Source organism: Trachemys scripta, chromosome 2, assembly GCF_013100865.1.
Source record: "Trachemys scripta elegans isolate TJP31775 chromosome 2, CAS_Tse_1.0, whole genome shotgun sequence".
NCBI classification, from domain to species: domain Eukaryota; kingdom Metazoa; phylum Chordata; order Testudines; family Emydidae; genus Trachemys; species Trachemys scripta.
Genome location: NC_048299.1, coordinates 241204470 through 241219332, shown reverse-complemented (window position 1 = coordinate 241219332; position 14863 = coordinate 241204470). Strand labels below are relative to the sequence as shown.

Here is a 14863-nt window from a genome sequence, read left to right as displayed (position 1 = left end):
ATGATAAATTGGTCTCCTTAACCACAGAGTACAGGACACATAGTAATGGGCATAACATTGCAGCAAGGGAGATTTAGATTAGACACTAGGAAAAACTTCCTGTCAGCACAGTTAAATACTTGGACAAAATGCCTAGGGAGGGTGTGGAATCTTAGTCAGTGATATTAAGAACAGGTTAGACAAACATCTATCAGGGATGGTCTAGGTAATATTTAGTCCTGCCTCAGTGAAGGGAATTCAACTAGATGACCTACCAAAGTCCCTTCCTGCCCTACATTTCTAGGATTCTATGATTTGTGGGAACAAATTCTCTTTCCAGAGAGATGAGTTGGTTTGCTGGTCTAGTTTCAGTTAAGTCTCCTCTCTTCAAAAGACAAGAGCAAAGTTGGTCAATATCCAAGATTATAGCTGTCCAATCTTCCCATTATACAGGGCATTCCTTCAATTTAGAGATCTCCATCCCCAACAGGGGCATTATATTATTCCTTGGTACTTCCAACCATGTCACTTCTTCATTTAACAGGATAATGCAAATTCAAAAAACAAAGGCTGTTTCTACAAGTTGCACACATACAAGAACTTGGGGGTCAGACTATTCCCCAAAGCACTTGAGAGTAGTGTGTCTCTCCTTCTTCCACCACCATATTCTGATCAATGTAGACAGACTAGGAATGGCAAAATTGATCACACTTTTTTTTTAAGGGACCAGCAGTTGTGAAGAGACCATCTGATGACTCCACTCCTCACTTCCCCCATCATAAGCAGACAAGGGGACATGGCCTGTTTGAACTTTTAGTCACCTGTGCTCACAGCTGTAAGAAGGTGAAACTCAGAAATCCAAAAACTTTTCCATGATTTCAGCAGAGTTCATTAGCCTGCTCTGGGAACCTTCACAAAAGTCTCTGAACAAAAATCAGAGTACACTTGCCCCATCTCTAGGGGAGAGTGACCTGTCTATCCCTCACTCCCATTCAGGCCTTTGCCTTTCTGCTGACAAGGGGACCAATTATGATGGTGATAATTTCTCTGATGGAGGGAGGGATAGCTCAATGGTTTGCGCATTGGCCTGCTAAACCCAGGGTTTGTGAGTTCAATCCTTGAGGGGGCCATTTAGGGAACTGGGGTAAAAATCTGTCTGAGGATTAGTCCTGCTTTGAGCAGTGGTTTGGACTAGATGACCTCCTGAGGTCCTTCCAACCCTGATATTCTATGATTTGTCCACTAGAAAGTGGACTGGGACCAACTCTCTATGGACTACCAAGGAGCCACCAGGTAAACAAACAGCATTGGTCATAACCAACCTGTCTGGATTTAGAATATTCCATTTCTTCTGCATAAATAGGAGGATCCTACCTCAATTATCCTGCCATTTGCAATCTTTGAAGCAAAGTATTATTTTCCCATGGGTTCAAAGCCATATTATTTTAAACAGATGTCAGCCCCTGAGCCTTTAAAGTGTTTTCTCCCAAATATTAGATAAGATCCCATTTTCCCAAATGACTCATACCCAGTAAGGAGCACAGCTTGAAGCAAAGTACTGTTTTCTGATCCACCAAGACATTTGGCTAGCTTAGCTGCATGTCTAAATACATATTTCACTCACACACCAGCAACCTTAACTCCATGCATTCTGGATGTCTAGGGAAGAGTCCAGGGGTTAGTAGCTGTTCAACAGGTAGAATATTTGTGTTTAGACTTGGAAAAAAGCATTACCAGTGGTTGCAAGAATTAGCCTTTAAAAGAGAGGGAGGGGCATGGAGTCCACACACACAGTGAAACTAATTCACATTTAAATTTTTATTGGGCAAAGTTCCCTTTCAGAGTCATTGCTTGTCCAGAGCAAATTAAGTTGCAGAAAACAAGTTTGTCAGTGGAAAAGAAGAGTATAATTTGAAAGTAATTCTTCTTCAGTAATAGTAAACCACAACCAAAAGAAAAATCATCACAGGCTTCTGCTGATTTCAGATTGAAAAGCCTTGCAATTCCACCCCCATTTAATATACCGTACAAAGAACTGGGAAGAGAAAGAAGCTCCAACACCTACCAGCACACAGCGTAGAGTAGCGCCAAGAACCATGCAAAACTTACATGGTAACTTACATGGTGGTGGGGACAAGCCATTTCGATTTAAAGTGCCCCCCATTAATACAAAGTTCATCTCCTCTGCAGAACACTGAAAGACTTCAATGTATCTGTCCTTCATGGTTTTCTTATGACACTTCTGTGCAGCCAAAAAAGCTCGGTCTGCAGATTTCATCTGGATAAAGGCATCTCCTGATGGACGGCCCTGAAAAACCAAGAAAAAGACAAGAGCAAATCTATAGTTCCAATGTAAATACTCATGTGGTACCAAAACAGGAGTCACTTGCAATGTTAGCAGCATCTTCTACAAAGACTATTTGACCATTACCACCCCAACTCTTGTACCAATCAACAGTTCTGATACACTTAAATTCTCACTACTGCCTGGGCCCATGGTCTGCCCACTGTACATTACATCAATGTTTGTCAGCCTTCTACTATTATTTGTTTTGAATATTTAAGTAAAACTGTTATCTATAGTATAGCCTGACTATTTTTATGGCTCAGAATAGAGAGAATAAAAATGCCACACGTTAGCTCCAAATATAGCTTTGGTAAAAATAAGAGTTTAGAAGACCTCTTATCCCAGTATAAGCCTTTTTTCCATTTAAGCTTAGGTTGCTTGGGAAGGGACTTAAGCTGAACCCCCCAAAAGCCATTCTTATACCAGAATAAGAGTGCCCACATGGGAAGGAGGGTGCAACATGGGATGGTTTATAGTTGTAGAATTATTGGTTTAAATGCATGCCCTAGGTTACACTGGAAGGAAACAAAAAAACCACCACCACCAAAACACTTTCTAGAGTAGACAAGGCCTAGGAACTTTAGTCCTCTGTTCAGAGAGCACATTTCCTTATATAAAGAGGAACAGGGTCCTGGAGACAAAAAGCAACAACAACGATAGCAAAGGGGTGACTGTATTCAAGTTTGTGAGCCACTGATTAATCTCAGTGCTTAGCTTGACCATTTAAACGCTAACATTATTCCACAAGGCTCCCATACAAGTCAAGCACGACAAAATCTTTACCCTCTCGCATGTGCACTGTGGCAGCAGTTTTGAATGAAGCCTTTAACTTATTCGAGAAATGAGGTGGGTGAGGTAATATCTTATTGGACCAACTTCTGTCTCTCTAATATCCTAGGACCAACAAGGTTCCAACACTGCAAAAAAAAACCTTTTAATCTACACATGAAAAGCTTTTCCTAAACATAGCCAGTGTCTGTTACTTACTGAGGCAGAGGCAAGTATATATGTGCCTTTGGAAGCTACTGCTGCTTTTAAACTGCAAATGGCCAAGCTTACAAGACATGGACCTTTACAACACATACGCATACCAAGAGATAGACACCACCTGTGACTGGACAAGAAGTTTAATCTCCTCTGTCCCCTTCAATACTCCATCAGTATAATCGGGGTGATCAGCTACCCTTAACATGGGTATTGGGCAGTTGAATTCACCAGCACTGGTGAAACTCAACTCCTCAGACAGAAGGTTCTGCAAGAGGAAAATGCCAACCAGGTGTAGCCAGCCCAACATGTAATGAACTGGTGCAGCTCAGTTATGCAGGGGTTAGGATTTGGGGAGGTTGAACAGGAGGGAATTCAGGCCCTATGCAGAGCTTATCTCTGCCATATGAAGAAGGAAGAGTGGAGATGGACCCTGGTCATAACCACAGGCTATACTGCAATAAAGAACTTTCTCTCTCCCCCGCAGAGGGGGTCACTAAGGCAGCTATGCTCACTCAAGCTCTTGTCTAAAGCTGGAGTATTCCTGAATAGACAATGTACAGACAAATCCTTACACTGGAGCAGGAGATCTGCTCCCACGCGGCAGTTGTGGCAGGATTCCTGTCTACCACTACATGCTGTGTTGGACACAAGGAGAGCAACAGATGGCAAGACAGCAGATCTCTTCACCAACATTTTCCCCACACAGGCACTCAAGCTGTGTTGACAAATTATGCTTTTAATTTATTCCTGGACCATCTCTGGACATTTAAAAATTAGTCTTAGAATTGGCAGTCCAGCCAATTTAGTTAATCCTTGAGCCCAAGTGGTAGAGGTCTATACTGGAGTGATAAAAGACTCAGGTTTCAGTCACTGAAAAGATGAATGCCATTTGTACAATTACATCCTTCCTTAAAAACCTTACACATTTGTGACGCCACTCACCACAGAGCTAGTGGTTCAAGTTTGGAACATGTGTCTCGCATATCTAGACTGTACTGTCAGTGTCTGAAGTGGACTATAAGAGCCTTGGTGCAAGGACTATCTTCTTCTGTTAGGAGAGCACCAAGTTTAGTGCGCTTTATGAGTTTCACAGGCCATGAAGAAAGCCAAAGAGAATTGGACAAGTAAGGCAAAACGTCAGTCCAAGACAATTTGAGCATGGATAGTGTATGTGGTGTCATCATAACAGATTATGGTTCATGTCCAGAGTAATTTACAAGACCGTTTGAACATGTGAGACAGATTGAAGGAACAAGCTTCAGATATTAGACAACATGAGTTTTATCTGTTCTTTACTTAGGGTTTGTCTGCACTTGAAATGCTACAGCGGCACAACTGCGCCACTGCAGCACTTCAGCATAGACAGACACTACCTACACCAATGGGAGGGGTTGTCGCATCAGTGTAGATAATCCACCTTCCTGAAAAGTGGTAGGTAGGCCAACAGAAGAATTGTTCTGTTAACCTAGAATGGTCAACAATGGGGGGTTAGGTTGGCTTAACTATGCTGCTCAGAGAGCATGGATTTAAATTGACTTAATTGTCTAGAGTAAACCAGGCCTTCATGGATTAAGTCAAACAGGTCATTAACCCCATCTCTAAGGATAAATTATGTCATGGATTCTGTGACTTTCAGAGACCTCTGTGACATTTTCCGCTTCAGCCCTGGGGCTGGGGCCCCCAGAGTGCAGAGCCGCTGGCTCCCGAAGTGCCAAGCCGCTGCAGGTGACAGAGGGGACCTAGAACTCTCAAGCTCGAGCCATGGAGCTGTCAGCCGCCGGGGCAGTGAGTACTAAAAACCCTCCCCACTTCCCACAGCAGGGCTCAGGTTCTCACACATACACCCCTCCCACCCAAATCAGTCCCCCCTCATTATTTTTAGTAAAAGTCACAGACAGGTCATGGGCTTCCAGGGCCGCCCAGGTGGAGTTGGGGGGCAAGTGGGGCAATCTGCCCCAGGCCTAGGGCCCCACAGGGGCTCCCACGAAAATATAGTATTGCAATTTTTTTTATGAAAGGGGCCCCCGAAATTGCTTTGCCCCAGGCCCCCTGAATCCTCTAGGCAGCCCTGTGGGCTTCCATGAATTTCTGTTTATTGTCCACGATCTGTTCGTGACTTTTACTAAAAGCAACCGTGACAAAATTTTAACCATACCCATATCACAAGCTATGGGAGAATGGGAACTAGCCCTCCCTGAGGGACAATTGCTAGTTTAAGAGATAGCTGACCACTCTGAACTAGCAATCAGGTTTCTAAGGATTTTGATACGAGATTAAAGATTTGTGAAGTACAAGAATGAAATTAAGTATCAATTTGTATATTTTGGTTGAGTAAATGGAACAGTTTAATCTGTAATCCCAGGGAAGAGAGGCAATTTTTTTTCAGAAATCCAGTTATATAGTAGGCTTGGAAGCATTAGATTTTTACTGGTAAATGTTTATTTCACCATACACATACAAACCGACCAAAAATATTTCTATCATTACGATAGACATTTATAGACCAGCAAATAAATTCTCAAGCAGCACTTTTCTTAAACATTTGATTTAGGAATATTTACTTAATATGTTTTGACCTGTGATATTGATAATTGTGTTTTAGCAGTTATAAAGCTTTAAGTTTTTGAATCTCAATATGGACTATCATTACAGGATACCCTCTGAACTTCTGACCCCACCCATAATTTCCCACAATTGTGAAAATTTAAATAGATAAAAATAATGCTTAAAAATGAACATTGACATTATCCATCTAAACTAAAAAAACAAATTCTTCCAAGCCTATAGAGTATCACATTGTTTATCCTATATAACAAAATCACCAAATAAATAGCAACACACATGCTTGTCCCTTTGTGCGTGCCCCGTAACAGATGTTAAATAAGTGTGTGACAGTTATGCTTTTTCACTAAGTTACAAACATCAACTTGCCTTTATAATCCTCTTAAAAGAGATTTTGGTAGGTTGTGAGAGATTAATTAATGTAGTGTCTATCTTCTGGACATAAAACACATTATTAAAATCTTTGAATTTACTTGACATTTTCTGCATCACATTCAAGTAACTAAGTCTTTGAAATTAATGTATTGGGCCATATTAAAATGAGGCAGAGACTCTCTTATAACCCTTGGCCCCTGGCTCTAATGATTTTTGGTGCCTAATTTAAGAAGCCTTAAAAAGGACTGGTTTCAGAAAATGCTGAATACCCATCCTCTTAAAGAGTCCCTTTTAAAGGCTTTTTAAGTTGGGCACCCCAAAAAAAAAACCCAAAACAAAACAAAATTAAAACCCCCACAAAAGAAACCCCTACCATTAGTCAAACAAACTATAGACAAGACTTTTTGGCTGGAGAGTCTAAAAGGTTTTTGTTGTTGGTTTGTTTTTTAATCACAACCCCACAAAAACAGATTCCTCACCCCCACTACCTCATCTACTATCATCAAGAAAAAGAGAGGAAATGTTTTTAATCTTTTTAGGTGTGATGTTGTATGTTTCACCATATAGAGCCCAAAACATCATGCTTTCAAAACCCCCACGTGCAACATGAGTTACCTATTTACAGACAATGGAAATAATTCTACATACATTTACGGATAACCATACCAAGTTTTCGGTTGATCCTGTTAACAATTTGTTTGCTACACTGGGTCCAGTATTAAAAAAATATAATGCCTTGAATCAGTTAGGTTCTGTGAAAGACTATTGATTATTTCCATTACACTCCTGGAGGACCGAATCAGTAGCTGTCTCCCCTTTTGTGGTGACGACGCAGGAAAGGAAACAGAACGCCAGGTCTGTGGTAGCTAGAGAGCTTTACAAGCCTCTTGCAAAAAGCCTCCCAGGAAAACTTTTCCTGGGGTTTTTATTTCTCTCCTTACTTTGTTTACAACTCTTCTTAGTGGTTACATTCTTGTGCATAGAAGAGCCAGGCAGTATACATGCACATAAAATAACGAACCCATCTCTTGAGCGCGTGAACACCAGCTGCGAGGGTACAATCAAATCAGCCAAATAAGTTTCCCAAACACAAACGCTGAATTGAAGGTCACTCCTGCCTCGTAGCCATGGGAGCAGTTTGCCGCGCCTGTGGACTGGCGATTCGGGAGCTATGCATCTCTACACCCTTTGAGCATTTAGGGGCTTTATCAAGGCGGCTTTCCTACTATTCCACTAGTAATCAACCCAGGGGATCATGTGGTGGGTAGCACACGGGCAACCATGACTTGCATTCTCCTGTTGTCTACCTACCTGGTGATTTAATACCATGTGAACCCCATGGGTCCGAATATCTGCAGAAAACTCCCCCAAGAATTCTAAGATATCCTCTATAGTGGCAGCATAGGGAAGACCACGCAGACGTATGCAGTCTCTGACATTGGTCGGAGGCATGAATTGCTGAGGTAACACGGGAAGGACAGGCGGTGCTGCAAGGGGAACGAGAGGTGTAGAAGAGTACCTGTTCAGCACCTGCACAAAAACAGAAACAAAGAAATGGTGACACCTCAAGCTTGTTCTACTGAACGTAGATAGAATTTTTGTAAATTATAGTCAACTTGTGCAATACTTAGAAGGTAAGTCATCTAAGCACTAGGCTTTTAATCAAGGAAAAAATACAGCTTGAATTAATAAGTTCTGAATAAGTCTGAAGTCTTTGGGTGGCTTTATTTGAAAATGTCATCTTGGTTTCTTTTTGATCAGACTGCAAGTTGCAGTGCTCCATACCAGAAAATGTATCAGAGCAGCAACTTACTAATTATGTATATTACATTTACATAATACTTTTCATCCTGTAGGATCCCAAAGCACTTTATATGGTCATAGAAGAGTTGTTTCCAATAAAAGGCATCCAACCTAGATGACAAAAGCGGCAGCTGTTAACCAGGACACAAGACGACACTGTCAAGGTGGAGGAAGAGAAGAGTCCTGAAACTAGAAGAAGATTTTTGTTTCATGTGCTACGGTACAGTGTAAGCCACCATTTAGTTATTTTAATGGTGGAAGTAGCCCACATAGCAACACCATCTGTCAGCTAAAAGTAATTGTATTTGGCCAAAAAGATCATGTTACACTTTAGATTTATTGTTTCTAATTTAAACAGTAAGAGCCCTGCCTAACAGTTATGTGAATATTCAATCATTTCCTTTGATCACATCTATGTAAAACTTCTATGCATATAGCAATATTATGCATGTTTTTGTCAGTGCAAAAAGATAAGGCTCTATAGAAAGAGTCAAACTCCAGATCTATGAAAAATCCAGGTTAACTCAAAACTTGTGTGTGTGACAAGATGCCAGAAATGACAAGGGTCAGTCTACACTAGCATTTCCACTGTTAATACCAATCAGCTGAGCAGCATGTGTGCTAGTGCAGTGGTAGGAAGTGTAACAAGTCTCCTTGACCAAGACTGGCACATGATTGACTGCTGGTAGCCAGTTCAACATACTGTTTGCAGCATGGAGAGGACTCTCAGTTTCTGTAACTGGTTTAACTGATCCTATTTCCTTGCAGGTCTTTATGTGGCAAGATATCCCAAAATGCATTGCCCCCCCCCCCCCCCCTTTCTACTGTTGTCCTCACAATCTGTGTCCTGCTGAAGAGATTAAAGCAGGCCGAAACAGATAGAGAGCTCTCACAGTATAAGATAAAGAGGGAGAGCTGTGTGGGACTACTTTTACCCCAACCAGGGACAGGATGGGGAGCTGAATCTCCACCACTTTTGGTAACAGAAAGCACAATATTCCTTCTTTTACTTTAGGGATTGCTCTGCCCATGCAGTTGTCCAGATTTTCCTAGAATGCACCAATACCAACACGGTTAGGCATTATGGTAGCAGCCGAAACAAATACGTGCTGCTATGCAGCCAAACTGAACCACACAACTTGCAATAAGTTACAGTGACCAGGCCTCTAACCAGATAGTCATCATTAGACAGAAGTTAACGTTAAGCAACTAAGATGGAAAATTTGAACTCAGAAAACAAGGGGTTTTTTTTGGTTGTTGGTGGTTTGTTTTCTAGAATTTAGTCAACTCCAGGTTAAATTTCCCAGGACTACTAATTAATGTTATATACCACTGGAAAGCAGATTATCTCAGCCTTTTGATGATACTTTACATGATTTGTTAGACACTAGTGGTCTTCAAAAGCAGGTCAACTCAAGAGATGAAAAGTGGGATTGTGAAGCTCTACTTGTGTGTCCCAATGATTCCAGATCAAGTGTACTTAATTTAGAAGTTGTTCTTGTAATTGCCAGCCCCCTGAAATCAGCCTGAGTGCCGCCATCTGCATCCCCTCCAGTAAAGGTTCTGCAAGACAAATGAGGCCTTCCACTGGGCCTTTGCAAACCCTGCATGTGCAATAGGCTTGCCCCGGTATGACTGGTCAGAACTTAGTAAGTGGTCCTGTTGATAGTCTCTTAATTATGCCGCCTGCATAGCTAGCGGGGGGGGAGAAGGGGCAGTTTAAATAAAAACACAGTCACTAGAGTGAGCAGATTGACTATGCATACAAACAGGGATCAGAACTCTTGATTATGAAAGGCTTCACAAGGTACATTTTCTGACCTTGTCCACACTTTGAGGTCAAACAACTCTCCTCCCACAACAAGATACAAAGCAATTCCTCAAGACCTCAACCACATGCCAACCACTGTGTCCTCCTGACTGGTTCTTTGATTAGAAGAGCCCAAGATATTTGGAAGCTTTCACCCTACCTGCTGAACCTCTGCTGCCGTGCTCCTGAAGAGTTCAATGTACCTTTTACCCAGCAAGTCCTTATGTTTTTTTAGTGCATTTTGTGCATATTCCTCACAAGCAAACAACACAAAGGCATCTCCCGTTGGCCTGTTGTCAGGGTATGTGACAAACAGGATTCCTTCCTTTCCTCCTGTTACTGGGCAGTGCTGGCCAAAAAACATCAGCACTTCTTCTGTTGTTGCATTGAAAGGAAGACCTCGCATCCGGACAATCACCTGGTTTTCTTTCGATAAAAACTGAGCTGCTTCATTGGAAGTACCTTTAACAAAGCAACAAAATCCAAGTTGAGACACCACAGACATGTAAAAGACAGCAACTCCCTCTCTGTATGGATTGTTTGCACCTAGGGTATAGAACTGAAATTCACATTGTTTCTCCCCACTCAAAAGCCACCTGGAAAGCCAGAAGTGTCATCATATGGGACTAGGGTGACCAGACAGCAAATGTGAAAAATCGGGACGGGGGTGGGGGGTAATAGAAGCCTATATAAGAAAAAGACCCAAAAATCAGGACTGTCCCTATAAAAAACGGGACATCTGGTCACCCTATATGGGACACGCCTCCCTTTGAAGCCTAGAATGCTGCTCCTTTGATTGCTTAAATGAGAGATTCACCCTCACCCAAAGAGAAAAGTAGGCTGCATTTACAACATTGAGTCTATGCCCAGTCAGCAAACACTAGTCTCTCACATAGTAGCACAGATGCTGCTGGAATAGCTTTTCTGGTGAATTCCAAGCCTTACTTTTAAATACATATTTCTGAAATGTTGTTTCAGACACCAAACTACCCCAGACAATGGCCTGGGAACTACCAGCAAAAAAGTGCATTTAGGAAGGTTCAGGAGTTTGGCTCCACCTTGATACAATTGTCACCTTTAGAAGCTTGCCAGTTTTGCCTTCAGTAACTAGATGGGAGTCTATCAGCATTGCTTACATTTCCAATGTAATATCACAGTAAAATCAGTAAAGTGATCCAAGGCATCCTATCTACAGCCAGTTGGGAGGATGTCAGTTTGTATTCTTATCCCAAACTTGGTTCTCTCTTCCCAAGACATGTCAGCTCTCCAGAGTGAGCTATGAAATAAGCAAGTCATAGATTGTACAACACCCCCCAGTCAACCTCAGAATAGCTGGTACGATACTTTGCTGCACGGACAGAGAGCCACAAACCTTATCTTCACAGGGTGAAATGCAAGATCCATCTGTTTGCCATTGCTCGTCAATCATATTAAAAACAAACACTTTGTGGGTGGAGTTTTCGTAAGTACCTAAGTAACTAAGGATCACAAGCCCCACTGAGAGTCCATAGCATTTTGGTGCCTTTGAAAATCCCATCCTCTACCTCTAGGATTAGGGAAAAGAGGGCCACTGGGCAAACCACTGACATATCCAATTTTAGGGATGTGTGCACCTATGTGTTTAAGATATGCCAGACTGACCACCATGTAGACCCAAGTTCAACCTAGTTCTATAGCCAGAGAAGAAGTGCAGATCCAGCAGCAGCACAAGTGTATCTGCACTGTCTCCCAGGGACCGTCACCAAGGTTCAGGTGAGTCAGTTTTCATGCCTACTCAGTCCTTTGTCTCTACTGGAGTTGCCAACAGTGGCTGTTTTCCAGAAAATGGACACTAGAGTCTATCAGGAAACAGATTGTAAATTGGGTCCATCTAGTGACCTACTTTATGTCTAGACCAGGATTTAAAAAGGAGGAGAAAAATGTTTAAAGCCAAACTTTAGAAGAGAGACACATGCCAATCACACATACCTCTTCTAGTTTAGCCATACCCCTAGAAGTCAAAGGCACTGCTACACTCCATTACCAACCCTCTCAGCCACACATTCCCCTTCTAGGGAGCCTTTAAAAAGTTTCAGAGTATTGGTATCTGCTGCTTCTAAGTACTAGGTTACTGCAGCCTGCAGAGAACAGGGAAGCAGGTCATTCCTATACCAAGCCTGTCTGGCACCTGAGAATGAGATCCGACAACAGATGTGGGTGGCAGCTTGTTGAGCCTTATCCAACCCCCTTGGCTAAGAGCAGTTGGGTGAGAGGAGTTGAGAGAGAAGATGGTGTGAGGGTTTACAAAACACTTTTACATCCTTCCAGTGTTTGGTGATCAACTTTCCCTTGGAAGGAAGATCATTTTAGGATACAGGAAAAGTTTGAGTTGTTTAATAAAAACCAGTTTCACCCATCCCTAATAGTTAGCATTTATATTTTGAAACTCATTTGCTTTCACACAGAGATTTGTATACAACAATAGGGAACAAGTAGAACAGAGTTACATCACTGTTTTGAAAGAATCCAGGTTATGTTTTTCTATAATTGATTACATGGAAGCCATGGCCCCGGGAAAATTATGTAGCAAATGAAATTCAGGAACAAGTCTGGTAAGATGCTTAATTGACCGACTCCTTGAAAGGAAGAGAACATATTGAATTTATTTATGTCACAGTAACTCCTCAGGGATCAGAGCCCCATTGCCAAGCACTGTATACATAGAATGAAGACAGTCCCTGCACCAGAGACCTTACAGTTTTTATGCACATTGATGAGTCACAATAAAGGTGGGGATGAGGGAAAGAACAGCATAAATTGTAAGACCGTAATGATCAGCAGAGTAGGCAGCAATCTCAGCACAACTACCTATGCATTCTATGAGCCAATTCAGAGATCACATTCAATAGAAGCACTTTATAATTTGAAACTAAGTTACAGGTGTTTATTGGAACTGAATCCCATCTCCACCCACAAAAGAAAAAGTGGATTACCTCCTGCAATTTTAAGGAAATCTTCACCTGTTGCCTTGTACACCTAGGGAAAGAAGGGGGAAAAAGTCAGTTATATGTGGCATGGTATTTGTAGTCCTATCAAAGAGATTAAAAAAAAAAAGAAAAAATCACCATTGCTGCAGCATACCTCAATGTACCGATTCCCCATGTGGTGCTTGTGTCTTTGTAGTGCTAACTCTCTATGCTCTTCACTTACAAACCTGATGAGAGCTTCCCCATTCCTCCTTCCTTGTACATTGAGACAAAGTGCAGCACCTCCCCTTAAAGAGTCAAGGCAAGGAAAAAGGAGACACAAGAGTGAATCACTGAAGCAGAGCAAGCACCATTTCCGTCTTGCAAAGCCATAAACTTATATATTGCTGGTAACTAACTTGGCAATATTTAGGCCTTTGAAGAATCTTGCGATGTCCTGGTCAGATGACTGCCACGGTAAGCCTCTTGCTCTGATTATGGTATTATCATCTACGAGTTCCATCTTGCTGCTTCAGATAAAGCACAAACACACACTGAAGTTTGCCCATCCTCAATATCTACCACACAGACGGCAAGCAGAACTGTAATTTATTCAGAAGCTTAAACTCATGTTCAACTTTTATCAAACAAGGACTGAGGTTGTTCACAGTTGGGAAGATTGCAAATTTAAGAGTCATAAGCGTGTTTTCCCTTATCTGTCTCATTCCATCCATCCCAGTGCCATTTTCCCTCATTTCAGTTTACTATTCTCTACTCTCCCCTCCCCCCGCCCTTTCCTCTCATTCTTTCACATTTACACCTATTCTTTGTTAGCAGAAACACAGAACACATGGACTAATTAAGCAGTCTCTTTCCCCACTTTCCCCTCTTGGTCTGTCTCTTTTGCTCCCCAGTGTCTCATCTCCATTACAGTTGTATGTGTTTTTTCCAGGTGCTCCCCACCCCAGCCCAATGCTTTGCGTTTATGCTGTTCTCTACCCAAGCTAACAAATTAAATCACACCGTCCACTGCAGAAGTACTGAAAAATAGGAAAAGATGAGAAAATTAAAACAGAGGATATCCCACTTGTTCAGGACCACAGAGGAAGTTAGTGTCTGCATGGGGATTATTATTTATATTGTGGTAGTGCCTGGGGGCCCTTGTCATGAGCTAGGACCCCATTGAGCTCAGCACTGTACAAACCGAACAAAGACAGTTCCTGCCCAAAGAGCTTAGAATTCAAGTCCCATGCTCAGGCCACTATCATGCTAGCTCACATGTTGTTCAACCACACCCCATGTTGTGGCTAGAGGTCACAATGGTGGCTCAGCACAGGACTGACCCAGCCCCAGACAAATGGATAGTAATCAGCAGGGAGTCTGCAACACCCAGGGCAGCTATAAATTGGTCAAGAGCATCATCTCTTTTTCCTCCTCAAAGGCCCCCCCAAAAAAACAAGGTGCAAAAGCCAATCTAAGCTTATGTTATCAATGTGACTTTCAGGAAATAAGTCAGTGATAGACTTTCAGGCCTACCAATGGCTTCCATTTCTTTACCTTTTTAAGGATACCTTTGCATTAAGGCTAGAGATTTATTTGTCCTCTAGGGTTACCATATTTCCACAAGCAAAAAAGAGGACACTGGGAGGGGAGGGGGGAGGGGAGGGGGGAGGAGCCCTGCTCTAGCCCCCCCCCCCCCCCCCCCTCCCCCCTCAACTCCCCCCCCCTCCCCCCCCCCCTGATTGCCCCCCTCAAAACTCCCAACCCCCCCCGCTCCTTGTCCCCTGACTGCCCCCTCCTGAGAACCCCCTACGACCCTACCTGTCCCATGACTGCCCTGACCCTTATCCATACTCCCACCCCATATTCACATCCCTGCCCCCAGACAGACCCTTGGGGACTCCCATGCCCTATCCAACTGCTCCCCGCCCCTTGACAGGACCCCCAGAACTCCTGACCCATCCAACCCCCCCTGCTACCGGCCTGCCTCAACCCCTCTTCACACCCCTGCCCCCGACAGCTCCCCCCCCAAACTCTTGACCCATCCAACCCCCC

General features: G+C 42.8%; 1 protein-coding gene across 1 annotated transcript in view; it reads right to left on the bottom strand.

Moving 5' to 3' along the window:
- The window catches only part of ESRP1 (epithelial splicing regulatory protein 1), a 70403-nt gene that overhangs the window by 32780 nt on the left and 22760 nt on the right, over positions 1 to 14863 (bottom strand). Inside the window, exons 7-12 of the mRNA XM_034763301.1 lie at positions 13228 to 13338; positions 12984 to 13116; positions 12836 to 12878; positions 10024 to 10325; positions 7562 to 7780; positions 2089 to 2287 (exon numbers count right to left, since the gene is read on the bottom strand). Of these exons, the coding sequence (XP_034619192.1) occupies positions 2089 to 2287; positions 7562 to 7780; positions 10024 to 10325; positions 12836 to 12878; positions 12984 to 13116; positions 13228 to 13338 (1007 nt within the window). The remainder of the gene's footprint in view (positions 1 to 2088; positions 2288 to 7561; positions 7781 to 10023; positions 10326 to 12835; positions 12879 to 12983; positions 13117 to 13227; positions 13339 to 14863) is intronic.